Raw genomic sequence first — 19094 nt, 5'->3', positions numbered from 1 at the left:
TATCCTGCTGTTGAACTCCCTTCCTCCTCATCAAGGACTCCAACATGTTTACGTTTTAGGTGCTGAATCATCACCGTGGTGCTCCCGTGCCATGCCATGTCGCTTTTGCATATCTTGCAATTAACACACTTTTTCGATTTATTTAGTGTGAAATGCTCCCACACCTTGGATGACTTAGGTCGTACTGATTTCTCTGCCTCCGCCATGTGTTTCAGAACAACGTTACGGGTCTCTCCGATGGTCTTTCCTCTACCTCCGCTCTGCTCTGCGCTCAACTCAACGTTTCTTTTTATACTCAAACATCTCTGCGACTTATTGAGTGGCGTAATAATCGCGCAACACAACGAATCGATAATGAAATTCGTTGCCAACGCTTTTAATAATCGATTTTATCGATTCGTTGTTGCAGCCCTACTAGAGATATTCAATTATTACATGAGAGAAAGAGTAGCAGCAAATCTGCACAAAGGGCAAACTTGGACTCTTAAATATTTGTCATTTTTGTTTGAAAACTGATTGAAATGATTTACCAATTTCAAAATAGTTAAAAATTATTTTTCTGTTGATAGACGGATTGATTGATCGACTACTTGTTTCATCTATAATGTAAGCAAAATTGTAAAGTTGAGAATTTTAACAAAATTTTATTTGACAACGTATGTATGTATGTCTATACATACTTTACATATAAATATATATAAACATACACTATACGTAGATATTTTTTATTAAAAAAAATGTTTTGGGGGAAAGTACTGCTGCCTTATATGCTTTTCTTTGAGACAATACACATGTTTCTGCAACAATAAAACAGCTTAATTAAGTATATAAAAGCCAGCTATTATGAAATGAGACACCAGTTTTAATAGAAAATGGTTTATACAATCATCCCTGCTCTCAACACCTCTTGGTTTTTTGGAGGGCAATAAAAGTCATAGAAATGCTGCAAAAGGTTGATATTGAATGCTGTTATGACCCCTCCAACTAACCTGTCTCCTCCTGCAGGAGCCTGCAGTCAGGAGGGTCGTTATCCTAATTTGGTGGCAGCTGTTCAGGCCTCCACCAAGGCAACAAATATGAGCCACTTTTCGTTGTCTGCCTTTTGCTCTCCTAGAATTGACACCGCCCAGGTTTTGGTATGGCTGAACATTTTGCTGCCTGCAACACTACACAATACACCGTCCACGCTCATCCAAACATTCCGCTCACTACTGATGCATTTACTCTCCACAACCCATGCTCTTTTGTAAATAGTTATGTTTGATTCATTTCTAATAAAACATTTAATTGGCACTTTAACTTGATTGGTCTCCTATGTTACTGTTGGGCAATACGTTTCCTACAAAATGGGATTTTTCTAAATCCAAATAGTCACATCTGACAGTAATTTGTAAGCAGCTGCTATTGAACCAGGCTGTCAAAACGGCCAGCAGTCAAGCGTAACTGAGCTCGTCTGAGTTCGGTTTCAAGCTTGTGATCACAACAAAGAAAGCCAGATTGAACCTGTTATTTCACTAAATAACATACACCAATTACTTAAAAGCTATGAAACTGGGGAGCAACTATGTCTCCCCCTTCAAATTTAAATTCTCACATTGCTATTTTAGAACTGTCAAGCTTCTGCTGGGGGGTTTTTTAAGGTGGAAAATGGCTTAAAAAACGGGTCTATTGCATGTGTGGAAAAACAGTATTTAGCGGCCGGTTGGAGGAAATGTGGTGTCTCATGTGTTACACCCAGTGAGAAATTTTACGGGCAATGTGGCAGGTGAAAAAGGACTGCCACACCCCCACCCATCCACCCCCCACCCACCAACCCCATCACCACTACTCTCATATTCATGTACCACATCTGTCAAACTAGATCTTAAGATGTGTTCACTCTGCCGTGGCTCTGTATATGAATTATAAACCAACTTACATGTACTTTGAAAATATTCCCTCCACATCAACTGGATTTACCAACATGAAGATGTAAGTTAGTTTTATTTCATTTTTGTTATGGCAGATTCAAATTCATAGATAACTAATGAAAACTAATTTTGGTTTATAAGAGCTATGATATATCTGTTTTCACACTATCAAAATTATTATATTACAAAAGCTGTATAAATCATATACATTAAAAAAGTTAAACCAAAGGTAACATAATAATAAATATGTGTGTTGTCATTAGGGGGCCCAATCTACTTGTGTTATGCAAGACTACAGCCACTAGTAAGTGTTGCAGCAGGTACATAAACACACACACTGTGTGCACTTTAAAAGCTTGCATGTGTAATGACCTGAGGAATACCACTGGGAAATTTAGAGTACGCACACGAATGAAGCCACTGAAGCATCTGTAACATGTGGTTGTGTTAACCTTTGCCTTTTGAGTATTGAACAGACAGTGGTGAAGACTTCAATCACCTTAATCATGTATGCCATTTCTATTATTAGTAATGTAATGGTCACTGAAATGCAAGATTATTATATAACGATGTTTGTGTTATTTGTGGTATTAATTTTAACAGAAAAGGAGGAGTCCAAATATACAAACATATAAAAGCAGTGAAAGTAGTGTGGATATACCTTACATTCAGGGATCCTTTTTGTTGGTCAGTGGTGCACGTTTCCAATTTCTGTGGATAACTTGCCAAATGTCAACACAAGGATGTTAAATTGTTCCATGGCAGCTACAAGGCAGTTTAACAAGATCATTGTTTACATTACATGCTAAATGACCGGTATTGAAACTGGCCTTTTTTAAAATTGAAAACAAAACTGCTGGATTAATCTATCATATATGTGCTATTGTAATATAAAATAGTAGCAGCAGTAACAGTTTGAGGGGAAGTACATTATTAATGTCTACAAGATGTAGGTAGCTATTGTGCACTTTTAAGGTCTTGCTCTTTCAGCCAAATGATTCACTCTTTATCCAATTTGAGTAAGGTGTATGGTGTGTCTTGCCCTAGACACGCAATGTTGCACTGATGTACCCTTTGAAACTCCCAACTAGTCAAACATGAGTAACATTAATCATACAGCTAAGGGGACAAGTGCCATGCAGAAGTAAATGTATTGTAGGAGAGCATGATGGCAATTTCCCTACTAACAATGTCTCTTCATTCAGTAACGTTACAGCTGTTGAGTATAACTTGACAAGGCACAGTGTTTGCAGGGCTAATTATTATTATTAAGGAGCTCATAATTATTAATAATGAGCGTGTCCTGCATTATTCATGAATCTGTTGTTTTTTTAAAACTCTAACGAACATTTTAGAATTGTTTTTGCTGAACGGTGAATATTGATGATACAATTTATGGATATTTAAATTTTAAGACCTCAAAAGTGAGGATGTGAGGATTAACTCACAACCTTTTGGTGGACATTAATAAAGCTGAGTTAGCTAGCTAACAGGTTATATACTCCACCTCCAAAAGTCTAGCCTGGCCTATTTCTCGCTTCTATACACATAGCGTTGATGTTACTTGAAAAGGCGTTTTGACCGGTTTGTCAAGCAAAACGTTAGCCTTAGCTTTAATAGTAAGCAAGTTTAACGGTAACGCTAGCTAGCTAACTGAAGTTACAACAATTTACATGAAGTTGACACTAAAATAATGGCTGTGTGAGACAAAACTTTCCCTGAACAGAAACGACATGCAACATTAAAAGTGAAAATTTCACTTCCAGTTGAAAACGTCTGGTGTTAACATCTCATCTCATCTCATCTTCAACCACTTATCCGGGATCAGGTCGCAGGGGCAACAGCTCCAGCAGGGGACCCCAAACTTCCCTTTCCCGAGCCACATCAGCCAGCTCTGACTGGGGGATCCCGAGGCGCTCCCAGGCCAGTTTGGAGATATAGTCCCTCCACCTGGTCCTGGGCCTCCCTCGGGGTCTCCTCCCAGCTGGTCGTGCCTGGAACACCTCCTAGGGAGGCGCCCAGGTGGCATCCTTACCAGATGCCCGAACCACCTCAACTGGCTCCTTTCCACGCAAAGGAGCAGCGGCTCTACTCCGAGTCCCTCACGGATGACCGAACTTCTCACCCTATCTCTAAGGGAGATGCCAGCCACCCTCCTGAGGAAACCCATTTTGGCCGCTTGCACCCGCGATCTAATTCTTTCGGTTATGACCCAGTCCACATGACCATAGGTGAGGATAGGAACGAAGATTGCCCGGTAGATAGAGAGCTTTGCCTTGCGGCTCAGCTCTCTTTTCGTCACAACGGTGCGGTAGAGTGACTGCAATACCGCCCCAGCTGCTCCAATTCTCCGGCCAATCTCACGTTCCATTGTTCCCTCACTCGCGAACAAGACCCCGAGGTACTTGAACTCCTTCACTTGGGGTAAGGACTCATTCCCTACCCGGAATGGGCAATCCACCGGTTTCCTGCTGAGAACCATGGCCTCAGATTTAGAGGTGCTGATCCTCATCCCAACCGCTTCACACTCGGCTGCGAATCGATCCAGTGAGTGCTGGAGGTCACAGCTCAATGAAGACATCAGGACCACATCATCTGCAAACAGCAGCGATGCAATCCTCAGCCCACCGAACTGTAAACACTCCTCCCCACGACTACGCCTCGATATCCTGTCCATGAATACCACAAACAGGACTGGTGACAAAGCGCAGCCTTGGCGGAGGCCAACCCTCACCGGAAACGAGTCCGACTTACTGCCGAGAACCCGGACACAGCTCTCGCTTTGGGCGTACAGGGATTGGATGGCCCCCAGAAGTGGCCCCCTCACCCCATACTCCCGCAGCACCTCCCACAGTATCTCCCAGGGGACCCGGTCATCTTCTCCAGGTCCACAAAACACATGTAGACCGGATGGCCGTATTCCCAAGCCCCCTCGAGGATCCTTGCAAGAGCTGGTCCGTTGTTCCACGGCCAGGACGGAATCCGCATTGTTCCTCTTCAATCCAAAGTTCGACTATCGGCCAAACCCTCCTTTCCAGCACCTTGGAGTAGACTTTACCAGGGAGAATGAGTAGCGTGATACCGCGGTAATTGGCACACACCCTCTGGTCCCCCTTTTTGAACAGGGGAACCACCACCCCGGTCTGTCACTCCCTAGGCACCGTCCCAGACCTCCACACAATGTTGAAGAGACGTGTCATCCAAGACAGCCCCTCCACACCCAGTGCCTTCAGCATTTCTGGACGGATCTCATCAATCCCTGGGGCTTTGCCACTGTGGAGTTGTTTGACTACCTCAGTGACTTCCACCAGGGAAATTGATGATGCTCCCCCATCAGCCTCCAGCTCTGCCTCTACCATAGAGGGCGTATTAGTTGGATTCAGGAGTTCCTCAAAGTGCTCCTTCCACCGCCCGATTACCCCCTCAGTTGAAGTCAACAGAGTCTCATCCTTACTGTATACAGCTTGGATGTTTCCCCGTTTCCCCCTCCTGAGGTTCCGGATCGTTTTCTAGAAACACCTTGGTGCTGACCGAAAGTCCTTCTCCATGGCTACTCCAAACTCCTCCCACACCCGCTGCTTTGCCTCCTTCACGGCAGCGGCTGTAGCCCTTCGGGTCCGTTGGTACCTTGCAACTGCCTCAGGAGTCCTCCAGGATAACATATCCCGGAAGGCCTCTTTCTTCAGTCGGACGGCTTCCCTGACCACCGGTGTCCACCATGGTGTTCGAGGGTTACCGCCCCTTGAGGCACCTAAGACCTTGAGACCACAGCTCACCGCCGTAGCTTTGGCAATAGAAGCTTTGAACATCGTCCATTCCTGTTCGATGCCCCCAACCTCCACAGGGATGCTAGAAAAGCTCCGCCAGAGGTGTGAGTTGAAGATCTCCCGGACAGGGGCCTCCTCCAGACGTTCCCAGTTTGCCCGCACTACCCGTTTGGGCTTACCAGGTCTGTCCAGAGTTTTCCCCCACCCGCTGACCCAACTCACAACCAGATGGTGATCAGTTGACAGCTCCGCCCCTCTCTTCACCCGAGTGTCCAAAACATACGGCCTCAGATCCGATGATACGATAACAAAATTGATCATCGACCTTCGGCCTAGGGTGCTCTGGTACCACGTACACTTATGAACATCCTTATGCTCGAACATGGTGTTCGTTATGGACAATCCATGACTAGCACAGAAGTCCAACAACAAACGACCGCTCGGATTTAGATCAGGGAGGCCGTTCCTCCCAATCACGCCTCTCCAGGTATCCCCATCGTTGCCCACGTGCGCGTTGAAATCCCCCAGCAGAACTATGGAGTCCCCCACTGGAGCCCCATACAGGGCTCCAGTCAGAGTCTCTAAGAAGGCCGAATACTCTGAACTGTTGTTCGGTGCATATGCACAGACAACAGTCAGAGTTTTCCCCCCATAACCCGCAGGCGTAGGGAGGCAACCCTCTTGTCCACCGGGGTAAACTCTGACGCAGCGGCACTCAGCCGGGGATTTGTGAGTATCCCCACACACGCCTGGCGCCTCACACTCTGGGCAACTCCAGAGAAGAAAAGAGTCCAACCCCTATCCAGGAGTACGGTTCCAGAACCGATGCAGTGCGTAGAGGTAAGCCTCACCAGATCTAACTGGTAGCGTTCCACCTCCCGCACAAGCTCCGGCTCCTTCCCCCACAGAGAGGTGACGTTCCACGTCCCCAGAGCCAGCCTTTGCCGCCCGGGTCTGGTCCGTCGAGGTTCCTGGCCTTCACTGCCACCCATGGGGCAGCACACCCGGCCCCAGCGGTTCCTCCCGCAGGTGGTGAGCACACAGGATGGAGAGGAGGGGTGTGCCATGTTGCTGCTTCGGGCTGTGCCCGGCCGGGCTCCGTGGCAAACCCGGCCACCAGACGCTCGCTGTCGGGCCCTCCGACTGGGCCTGGCTCCAGACGTGGGCCCCGGGCTTCCTCCAGGCAGGGTCTCCTCAATTCTTCTTAGTTTTTTCATTGGGGTTTTGGAACCATTCTTAGTCTGGCCCTTCGCCTGAGACCAATTTGCCATGGGAGACCCTACCAGGAGCTCTAGGCTCCAGACAACATAGCCCTCAGGGTCATGGGGGCACTCAAACCTCTCCACCACGTTAAGGTGATGGCTCCCCGGAGAGGTCTGGTGTTAACCTAACAGTTAAACTTGTGTCCCGGGAGTTGAGGACATCACCTGTAACGTTTCATGAGATATCAAATGCCATCTTTGTCATCACCGACGCTACACAACCTTGGGTTCCTTACCCATGGCTGTTGTTGTCAAGCTTAACAGCATAACTAAACTGATATAAAAATAAATTCAATACAATTTCCATTAGTGACTCCGTTATTCTAACGTTAGTTCAAGCAAAGCTTTCAGTTACAGTCTCTCTTCCGCTCAGTGGCGGGCCGTGCATTTTATACCTGGGCCTTCAGTGCTGTCCCACCTCCTAATAACCTCATTATGACGCCACAGCTATGGTTATTATTTGTTTCTAAAGGTGTAACAATACACATTCGTATTAAACCGTTCGGTACGAGACTCACAAACCGAACAATACGTTTGAATAGTACTAGTGCATTTGGAAAATGCAGAAGTTTAAATTGTGGGAAATATAATGTTTTCGGTGGACTGTGCTCACGTAGGAGACAACAGGCTGTGTGACCTCTGAACTCGGAACAAAAGAAAACAAAACAGCTGACGCACCGCAAGTGTGTTCTGGGCTAAGCTAAACTAGCTTAACGGGAATACAACAGCAGCACACACGCTACAAACACTCCCCGCAGCGTAGCTGTTCCCTACTGATTCAAACAGGGCTAAAGCAATCGCCACACAATCCCCATTTCTCCAGACCATAATTCTTGCTTTGTTAAAGAAAACAGCCCAAACAGATTCAATTGTCCGGACAATAACTCCGCGCATGACGGTATGCTTCGTAATTAACGGACAATGCATATAGTCCAAATCAATATAATTAACATAATGACAACAACAAACTCACAATAACCAGTCACATATATTCATATGACAACAAAGCATAACAAATCAATCCAGCAGTCCTGCAGCGGAACACGCATTCTGCTACACACTCGAGGGCACAGGCCATTCACATATTAGATGTAAAAAAACAAACGCAGTTCACTTACCAAATGCTGTTCATTAAAGACAAACTCCATCCTCCTTTCTTTGTTGACAAAGAGTTTAATCCCACGGTTAAATCCTAACTCACAAATTCGTTTCTCCTCCTACAGCGTGATAAAAAAACAAAGCTAGGTAAAAAAAAAAAAAATCTACACCAAGCAAAATGCAAAAAATGTCATAATTTCTTCCATATCTTTCAATTTCAACTCTTACTACTCCGACTAAGTTTCGTTTCACTATAGTCACGTGCTCGCCCACTGACCAATCACAGCGCACGTTGCACCTTAACCCAGTGGCGGACCATGCATTTTATACCTGGGGCTTCTGTGCTGTCCTACTACACTTGAGCCATCTCCTAATAAGCTCATTATGACGCCACAGCTATGGTTATTTGTTTCTAGGGGTGTAATAATACACCGTTCGGTAGGAGGCTTAAGAACTGAACAATACGTTTGAACAATACTAGTGCATTTGGAAAATGCAAAAGCTTAAATTGTGGGAAATACAATGTTTTCGGTGGACTGCGCTCACGTAACAGACAACAGACTTTGTGACCTCTGAACCCGGAACAATAACAAAAAACAGCTGAGGCTGCCGCACCTCACGTATCTTCAGGGGGGCTAAGCTAACTAGCTTAGCGGGGAAACAACAGCCTGAACGGATTCAATTGTCCGGACAATAACCCCGCGCATGACGGGATGCTTCGTAATTAACGGACAAGCATATAGTCCAAATCAATGTAATTAACATAATGACAAGAAAAACTCACAAGAACCAGTCACATATATTTATATGACAACAAAGCAACAAATCAATCCAGCAACACTGCAGCGCTAGAGCACGAGCCATTCATATATATATATATATATATATATATATATATACATACACATATATATATATATATATATATACATACACATATATATATATATATATATGTATATATATATATATATGTGTGTATATATACGTATATATATGTATATATATATATATATATATATATATATATACGTATATATATATATATATATATATATATATATATACGTATATATATATATATATATATATACATATATATACGTATATATATATATATATATATATATACATATATATACGTATATATATATATATATATATATATACATATATATACGTATATATATATATATATATATATATATATATATATATATATATACGTATATATATATATATATATATATATATATGTAAACAAATAAACACAGTAGAAACGCTACTGCAGATGTAAAGATGCAAAATCAGTTAACTTACCACAGCTGCTCTTCACAGACAAAGTCCACTCAGGTCTCTCCAAAAGTTTTCAAAAGCACATAGATTGTGCGTGTCCTGTCATGTAGCTGCCTTGGTTAGCGTAGCATAGCTCCAAACAGCTCCAAACACCAAGACGCTCAGTTGTAAATGAAACGCATTCTTAGCCATAATATGTGCAACGCTTCTCCGCCGCTGTCAGCCAGAAATACCCTTTGTACAAATCCTTTTCCATGCTGGGTCAGTCCTGCTAGCTGTGGGCTTAACTGACCCTTTGATATGATGTCCAGTTTTTCTGGAAATGTCCTTCTCCAGAAAGGCGTTTCTCCTCCTCCTTCAGCCATTGAGTGTTAAAAAAAACACAGCTAGGTAAAAAAAAAAGAATCTACACCAAGCTAAACGCTAAAAATGTCATGTCAATGTCATAACTTCTTACATATCTTTCAACTTGAACTCTTACTAAACACTAAGATCTGCTAGCTAGCTTTCTGTTTGACAAAAGTCCAGGCTGGTCCAGTCACGGTGCACCTTAATGCTGACATACTTAGCAGGCTACCTCGGTAGCAGTGGCACGTCAAAGAATACGCCCAACATGTCAAACTAAAGATTTGATTGGTTGAAGACTATGACAATCAACAATACCGTCCCCATTTACTTAAACTGCAAAGGGATTCACTTGTAAGTCTGCAGGCCTCGGGCCTTTCTTCTTACCTAGAAACAGCATAGAGGCTAAATCTGATTGGATAAAAGCTCTACTTAAAACAAGCTGTGCTGGAAGCAGAGCAACTGAAGAAGACTATATATCAATGTATATATCTAAGTGTTTTAAAGGAAACTCTTATGGTATTAAAAAAAATTTTGGTTTTTATTTGTGTTTGTCACATCGCCTTAGAAATCTCATAAATATGATAATATCACAGCCTCACTACTTTCCTAAAATCAATTACTCACTTTAAGTAGCCTAATTGTAACTTATTTCAAGATATATTTTTTACCAGGCTATGCGATCTGAATCTGATACAGAGTGAGCATCCATAAAGACGCCTGCAGCCAAATGTCAAAAGAACGATAGACAGGACAGTATAGTGAACATCATGAATCTGAACTATCACTGTGGCATTAACACTCACCATGCAGATGCAGACAATTACCACAAATACAGGTGAACATGGTGTGCTTTCTTTTTTTAAATTTATAGACATTGCACCTCAAGAAGGCTTTAAGTGTCCCACACACTTAGACATCCAGTCCTGTACAAATAGGACACCTTGAAATTTTTGCCCCGTTGTCTATTATGTTCACAAAGTTGGCTGTGTCGGTTAAAAAAATCGACAAATACTGTTCTTCTCTTTGTTAAGATAAAAGTTTAAATAGAATACCAAGTACTTTAGCTAATACGAAAATAAATGGAAAAAATGGTCAACAGTTACACAAGCTGCCATACATAATACAATTCAAAATGTATATATACCACTGAAAATGCCAATGGGGTTTAAAGGTTACGCTTTCTCTCATAACCTCCTTTTTTATGATAACAACATCTGAATACCAGCATTCGTATTCAGTTTGTTTGCTTTCTGTGTGCGCATGCACTGACATATGTGTGCGTCTGTATAGCTGATCTAAAGCCCAGCCGCCCTCTGAGCTTCGTGTGTCGCTTCAATGTTTTATGCTGGTTGATCGCTTGATTGTGGTTGACGAGATATACTTACAAGAGTCCATTTTTGCCACAAACTCACACATGCACACACACACACACACACACACACACACACACACACACACACACACACACACACACACACACACACATATCCCCAACCCAAACAAATCCCTTGAAATCTGGAAGAGAAACAGACACTCAAGTGCAGCTGCAAAACAGGATGCCCTTGAGAACAGGACACCCCACCCAACATGGCCTGAATAAACAGTTTTGTCAGAGAGCAGAGGGGTGGAGCATTGAGCAGGCTCAGGACAGGGAGGGATGACAAAAAGAGGGATACACAAGGCCAAGTAAAAGTTCAAGATGTCTAAGTGCTCTGAGCTGAGGTGACACCCAACTGCTCTTGTTGTAAGGATGAAAAAGTGACATGCTCACGACATAATGTAAAAGCCACACCCCTTTTCTGTGACCATAACTGCAGCAGGGCTGTCGTCAAGACCACTGAAGCTGAGTCTAAGACGTGTCTTTGTTTGGACAGTTTCAATTCAATTCCAATGGAGACAAGACCAAATTCATACTCTGTGTGTGTGTTGTGCATCTATCCATGCATCAGCAGCACCTGCTTTGTGTTTGCTGTTAGATCACTTGTTTTTCTATTGCAGGAAACAACATAACTTTGTGCATAACTCTACACATCAAAAATGAGGATGCAAGATTGTTACATGGCAAAGACACACTATGAGAAAGAAGCATTACTAGCAGCATGTGAGGAAGAATTTTGAGTTTTCTTGAGGGAACTGACGGTAGAGCAGCCCCTTCAATCTGCTTTAAGAGCAACTACTGCGCTTGGTAAGAGAGGCCCCCCAAAAAAGATAACCAGGCTCAGTAGAGGCCAATATGGCTATAGCCAGGATTTTCTTTTCAAAAACACTAAGGTCATGAGTCCAAATAACTCCAGCGGAACCCGACCTAAGCAAGAAATGATGCACCAGCCTCCATCCAAACTCTGCATAAATTCTGAGGATATAAGAAAAATCGCAAAACGTCTCACTTGGTTGTACAATCATATTTTCGGTTAAGTTTACCGGCCTTACTGATGGTCTAAATGTTCTTTCAAAGTTATCTTTACATTGCTGGGTATGTAATTCTGTTGGAAGGGTTTTGCCAAAAACTATCATATCATAAGAAACTTAGTCTACTCTAATGTATCAGAATCGTCCAAACCCAACATAATATTTATGTAATCGCAAAATGTAAACTCTCTTCATGCCATTTAGCATCCTGTATTCACATACATTAATAAGCATTAATATAGTATATAGTACATATCCTCTGTGTACTCCTGGCAAGTCGAAGTTTGAAAGAAGGGTGCCAGGATAAATAGCTTCTTGAATATATGTATTTAGAACATTACCTTGGACTTTATGACTTTTATTGTCTGCTCTGTTCTGCTAAACCTTTTGTCAAATCGGCAGATAAAAATGCATAGAGTCAAAGTAGATAAATGTAAACTGCTCCTAAACAGGCTTTTCACTGTTATTTAGACACGTTGCTAGCCAACATATCTATTGGTTATGACAAAATATTGCAGTATTCTAAGAATTTAACATAATATTCTGAATAACATCTTACAATTTTGTATCGTTGTGATGGGGATTAAACACTCAGCAGAAAGTGTCAGAAATATTTTAGTCTGCTGTGGAATTTATTTACTTTTTGGGATTACATAATTTTGCCTTTAAACTGTGCACTATGATAATATACTGTATTATCAGACATCAGCTATTGTCCCCTAAAGGTTTTGACTATTTAAGTGCGACTGGATGTTTTGGTAAGATATTAATATTCTTCAGGGTCTCTGCAGTGCTTCAGGGTACTGCATTGACGCTCCGAAGTGCTCAGAAATCACAAGTTACGTTTTTTGGGGATGAGGGTGGGAGGGGGAGGGGGAATTGCTCACAGTGGGCTGAAAGTAGATGGCGTAAGACGGAGCAAAGGAGCCAGAGGAGTGCAGGAGGAGACAGTGGAAGCGTGGGTCGGCCCCTGAGACATGTACTGAGCGGATGTGGAATGACAGCACAAGCCCAATTAGTCTTAGATGCCAGGGCTGCTACAGGGAGGTCGGTGCAAGTGATCAAGCCATTCACGCATTCAAGCACTCACCCACAGGCACTCTACGCCAACGTCCTGGGTAAAGTTACTACAGTCTATCACTGCTTCTGCTGGACTCTTGATCACTCTCATAATGCTGCCTCAGCTCTCCTTCTTTCCTTCCTTCCTCTCTCTTGAAATATGCTGCTTCCCATTTCGTTTTCTTTTTTCCCTTACTAATCCTCAGCTGCATCTTTCATCGGCCTCTCTTTTTTTTTTTCCTTACACGTTCACTCTCGCTAACACACTGTCTCTTAAGGACATTAACACACTCTACTTGAAAGCCTGTCCATGCCTTAACGTCGACAGTGCCACTCCCTCTGTCATCTACACCCTCCCACTTGTTTCCCATCCCCAGAGCTGGAGTATTACCTCATCCCACTCAGAGGCAAAGGAAGGCATGCGCTCCATGGACGGCTGCCCAGAGCTGCAGTTAGACACGGACCCACTGCGGCCAGCCAGACCTCCATCCTCCTCTCCGAGTGGTGACGCCAACAAGTCAGAGTCTGACTTGGACAAGCTTCGAGTCAGCCCCAGGTCTGCGGGTCTGACTTTGACCGCTGCCCTGACCGAGTCCTTGATGTCAGGTTCTGGATTCTGGATCACCTTGACGGGGTTGGCGTCCTGTGTGCACTCCGCCATTGTTTTGGAGCTGCCAAGTGCAGCTCAGGTTCTTCACTTTCCTGCAGTAATATGACTTGTTTTGTGGGTCCAAAGAGTGATCCAGGATCTCTGAAGTACTGAAAGACACAGATTAATGAAGCATAACTTGAGGAACTTGCCTCCAACTCATATAAAGTGCTCCTCTTTTGAGGGAAGGAAGCATGGAAGTGAAAGATTTGTTGTGCACAGAAACAATCATCAAGGCCCACCCACTAGTTGTATCCTGTTGCCCTCCCCTTAGTGGCTGGCTGCCCCAAAGGGTCCCCCTCCTTTATCCTCTCAACTGACTTTTTCTGATTCACTTTCCCACATTCACATTGTTACTGTTAACAATGTTAAACTTATCAGGCTGGGTATCTTTACAGTAATGTGGTAATATAATTGAATATCAAGAGAATATTCCCCAATCTGAAATAGGAGAGCAGCATCATAAAGCCTAATGTCTGATGATGACATCAGCTGACATAAAATTAAAAAAATAAACTCCTCATTTGAGCATTCTCTTACCTGCTGACTTGTGTAGCCCTGGTGCTTTCCCTCCTCTGTGGTTTTTGCGTCTGTCCTGTTCTGAGGTTGTTTCCAGACTCTCCAGGAGGACCGGCTATGTCCCATACTGAGGATCAGGGGACGGGAGGATCCCAAAGCCCGACCTTATTCAAACTGACAGCTGGGGTAATCAGATTACTGACGCACTGGGTGGCTGCTCCATTTTAATCGAGGGAGAGTCGGGATTCCTCTTCTTCTGTCTGTGTGTGTGTGGGTGTGTGTGTGTGTGTGTGTGTGTGTGTGTGTGTGTGTGTGTGTGTTTGTCTGCAGGAAGCTGAGGTTACTGAGTTGAGCTTAGTTTTGTTATTGTAGGCCAGATATGACTTTTTTTTAACCAGCATGAATATGAACCGCCACACATGATACAGCTGGCAAATAAGGGGCTACTTTTAACTAGTTTTAATACTGCTGTGTAGTTCAATATAGAATAACACATCATACCTTAGCAGTTAAATATATTTTGCATAAATAATCTGAATCTGCGAGGTAACTAAATCTTTAAAAATGAATCTAGTGCAATAAAAGAGTGGAAAAACTCAAGTAAAGTACAAGTACCTCAAAATTTAAGTATAGTACTTGAGTAAATGTACTTTGTTACCTATGTATCTCTACATCAATCTACAACACTTCTTGGCCTAACTCCGTAAGTGTCAATGACCTGAAGTGCAGCAGAAGATTTAGGTTGACGCTCCTCCTATTTTTTGTCAGTAAATTCGGCCCGACCAGGAGCTTCAGCTCAAATATGCTTTCATGCACATAATATTTCACAGTCACAAATCCCCGTCAAGGCCAAAGAGGTAACATGGTGAAACAGATTTTGATGCCAAAATCATTAGATTACATAGATTTTCTCTACTTCTTCGTGATGTATTTGAAGGAAAATATCACACTGATATCATCTACCAAACCGTGAATGCCATAAAGTGTTTTTTATTGTGACATGGATGTTTAAGGGAAAAATTAACTCTTGGGTTCTGCAGAGAAAAAAATTCAAGATATGAAATGCTGCTCTGGGAGGAATGTAGAAACGATCTCAAACACTCTGTGCTATTCATGACTCTCCTCAAAGGGAGTCGATGCTGACAAAAGAGACTCTTGTGAGGCGTCCTTAGTATGCAGGCAGCCGTCGCCGTGCACAGCGCGCCTCCGTGCCCTCAATCAGCCAAGTTCCTTGCATGCTCACCTCTTCCCTATGGGCAGCGCTGGTATGTGCATGACAGAAAAGATCACATCCTTCAATCGCCAAGGAGGGCTCACACAGCCACACGCTGCTTAGCTGGCAATAACAAAAGCCACATCTAATGAAGCAAATTGAATTGCACATTTAATGATCTCCATGACTGTGATGAGGATGAAACAGTTTAAGTTACCCACGTCTTCTGTGCCATTTTAAAACAATAGAGGCTCTGGAATAGAACATGTCTCAGGATAATGATGTCTTCACGGCATATTAGAGCGACTAAAATAAAACATGCATCCCCTCCTTCAGCTGGCTGGCTGCTGAGCCTCGGGCTGAAGACAGTGGTGACTCATGAACACTCTTCTCCAACAAAGACATGCACACTGTGCAAGTCACAGAGAGACAGCGCATACAGTAAACATACACACACACACACACACACACACACACACACACACACACACACACACACACACACACACATGCAGGAGTGCAATGTTTTCCTGTGCACAGTTTGTGTGTTTGTGCTCCCATTCACACGGATGCCTTTTCAGGAGTCATGTGCCATTTTTGTGATGTTCTTCCACCTGCTGTACAAGTCCACAATTGATATTTTTAATAACACTGCGCTAGTTCCAAAACCGCTTTTCTCCCCACCCTGGCTAAATCATTATCCTTCTCTGCAATTTGGTGCCCAGCAGTTCCCACCTGATCAGCCGTCATTACAGAAAAGGAGAATGAGGCCACTGGGTAAAGATCTAATAAAGTTAATCAACCTTGAAAGCTATTACCTTCAGATAGGCTTCAAAAACGAATCGGCATGTGGCAATAAAACCGCAAATCAGCCTCTCACGAGCATCACAAACATGCTGTGTGATTCCCTGTATGCCTGGGAATCTACAGACCTAAATGACAGTTACACTCTCTGAAATCCCATAGTGGATTGTTTAGCTTGTGTTTTCGTCTTTGGAGAGATGGAGTGGACGTTAAACCGAGAGTCACGTACAAGAATGCTCTAACCTTTAAGGTCATCTGTTACCCAAGGCAGCAGGGATGCCATTCATCCAATTTTTCATTTTCAGAGCCCAAAAATGTGGGAATTCAAACTGTTCATCACTGAACAAGCAGAGAGATCAAAGAAATAATAATGTACAAGATCAAGCTACGTGCAAAATACTCTAAATAAAGAGGTAAATCACATGCTCACAAACAGAATTTGCTTTTTGAAGTGACCCCAAAACAAAGTCAATATTCATTCAATAAAAGGGATGTTATTTGCATTTTTGGGGGATATCAAGTACAGGTGTTTCACTTTTCTCTCTTCAGACTTTATTTTAAAAGTAACAAATCACTTTAACAGAGGCAACGGCAAAAAAACAACTACCTGCTGTTAACTCAGAGTGGCTAAGGACGCTGCTCCCGTGAAAGCTTTCCAATGGGCACGAACAGAGCTGACCTCTCAGCGGGGAAATGTGAGGGCAAGTGTGCATGGCTGAGTTAAGACGTAGCGCTGGATATCCATCAGTGTTGGAGAGTGAGAGAGAGACAGAGAGACTGGAGGGTAGAGATACTCTCTTTTCTCAGTGTCTTACTGGGTTTAGTTGGTAATCTCACCGGGTTAGTCTGTGAATCCCTATCAGATTCCCTCTTATCAATAGCATTGGCAATATCTGTGGGTTATGAGAAAACCGACATGTTCCCCACTGAAAAGGGATCTGACAATTCTCTACTGGTGTAGAGTGGTTTACTGGCGTTTTGGCCACGCTTATGGCACGGCTCCATGGATGGAAATGTTGGTTGGTCGGTTGAGATGTCTCAACATTTATTGGATGTATCACCATGAAATTTGGAACAGACATTTATAGATTCTAGATGATGTTTCGCAGTGACTTCGGTCAAAGATTTCACTCAATAAGTGATTTATCTGGACATCTTCCGGATGGATTGGCACAAAAATGTTTGTACATTCACGTTCCTGCAACGATGAATCCTTATGATTGTGACTCTAGCGCCACTATGAGGTTCATATTTGTGGTTGAAAGTGAAATATTGTTGACGAAGATGAAGGGATTGCCGTAAAATTTGGTGATCCCGTCTTTTTTTCAGCACCATCATCAGGTCAAAATTCAAACCAGTACTTTGTTTTATGACTGAATATTTGCTAAATCATTCTTAAGTGTACTTTAAGTTTTATGCAAATGCTAGCATTCTAACATGCTGAGCTAAGATGAACACGGTAAACATACCCACTATAACAATTTCAAGGTTTGAATAAGTGTTGATAACCTGCAGATGCCTTTGAACAAGATGCATTGTTGTGACAATGCGAAATAGAGAGCGATCAATCCTGAGCGGGACATTCCAGCATTGTTGCCATGAATTCTCACCTTCACAAAACAAAAACGGTTATCAGCGGTGTTATTACAGCCTTTATTCTGCATCCTGTTCAAAAGAAAACTATGTTTGTTTTTTTGGTCTGGTGTGATAAGAGATCGCTTGTTCTTTTCTGGCGTCACGTGCCACAACAACCGCTGCCGGCCATTTAAGGACAGAGATACATTTAACAGATAAATACGGCATGCTGGAAAGATCTGAATCAAAACGCACTGTGGAATCCAGCTGCAGTTCAATTCTCTTGTACTTACACACGAGAAACGATGGCATGAAAGAGGTGTGTGTGTGTATGTGTGCCATGCAAGTGTGTGCTCACCTGCAGTGTAATTATATATGCTTGTGAGTACACGTATGTGTATGCATTTGTATGTATGAACGGAGGCGTAAAGGTGTGTGTTGAAGCCAGAGGCACACAGGACTTCCTGTGTTAGGTTACTGCTCTCTGTGCTGCTCTCAGTGAAAACAATGGGCACAGCTCTGTGTTTCTGAATTTCCCTTCAGGGGGGTGATGATGACAATGGCTACTGACACAGTTGTTAGTTGTTAGTAGCACTGTTTTTATTGCAGTATGATGATTAAAAAAAACATGTAAATTGAATCTAATAACTAAATTATGCACCGTGTTTTATCAAAGGTACGTGGGGAGAAAATGAAGGAGGGACACATTTAAATTCAGAGGGAAGAAAAGAACAATGGGGAATAAGAGAGAGCAGCTGGAGCGAGCACTTCTGATGGAGCTCACCAGCCCCTTAATTAATCCACAGATAATGCTGACAGTTCACAGGCAGGTCACTTTCAGCGTAACACCACCATGATAGCTGTCCTTGACAAGCTCCATACCCAGAGAGTACCAGAGATATATGGCCTAATGATAGTAATGATATTGGCAGTCATGAATCAATCAGACATGCTTGATAAATTCAGCTGAGGGTCAAGAAATTTATTCTCAGGGAAGTGATACTGTAAGACAAGCCACTTCCATTATTAGACGGCTCGTGCGACACTTTGCGAAAGATTAAGAGCACACAACGAGAAAAAAGACATTGATGACTGTTCATAGTTGAGAGGACATCTGGCTATAAAAGAGGAGTTTACACGTCGTCAAGGTGCAAAATACTACAGGAACATCTTTTTATTATCAGG

General features: G+C 42.9%; 1 protein-coding gene across 4 annotated transcripts in view; it reads right to left on the bottom strand.

Annotated features, from left to right (window-relative positions):
• anks1ab (ankyrin repeat and sterile alpha motif domain containing 1Ab) overlaps positions 1–14397 on the bottom strand; it is a 46880-nt gene extending 32483 nt beyond the window's left edge. For 3 of the 4 annotated variants that reach the window (XR_011102225.1, XM_068705397.1, XM_068705398.1), the window contains exon 1: positions 13541–13987. Coding sequence is in view for 3 of the 4 variants with exons in the window: in XM_068705397.1 (XP_068561498.1) it covers positions 13541–13810 (270 nt within the window). In the remaining variant the exon portion in view is untranslated. Of the gene's footprint in view, positions 1–13540; positions 13988–14338 lie in introns of those variants that run through there. The other variant, XM_068705395.1, reaches the window with a different exon arrangement.
• Positions 14398–19094: the final 4697 nt, after the last annotated feature.

Source organism: Cebidichthys violaceus, unplaced genomic scaffold, assembly GCF_023349555.1.
Source record: "Cebidichthys violaceus isolate CVI_PGR_0920_01 unplaced genomic scaffold, fCebVio1.0.p SCAF_117, whole genome shotgun sequence".
Taxonomy (NCBI): domain Eukaryota; kingdom Metazoa; phylum Chordata; class Actinopteri; order Perciformes; family Stichaeidae; genus Cebidichthys; species Cebidichthys violaceus.
The sequence above is the reverse complement of the archived record's forward strand: the minus strand, read 5'-3'. Positions and strand labels throughout refer to the sequence as shown.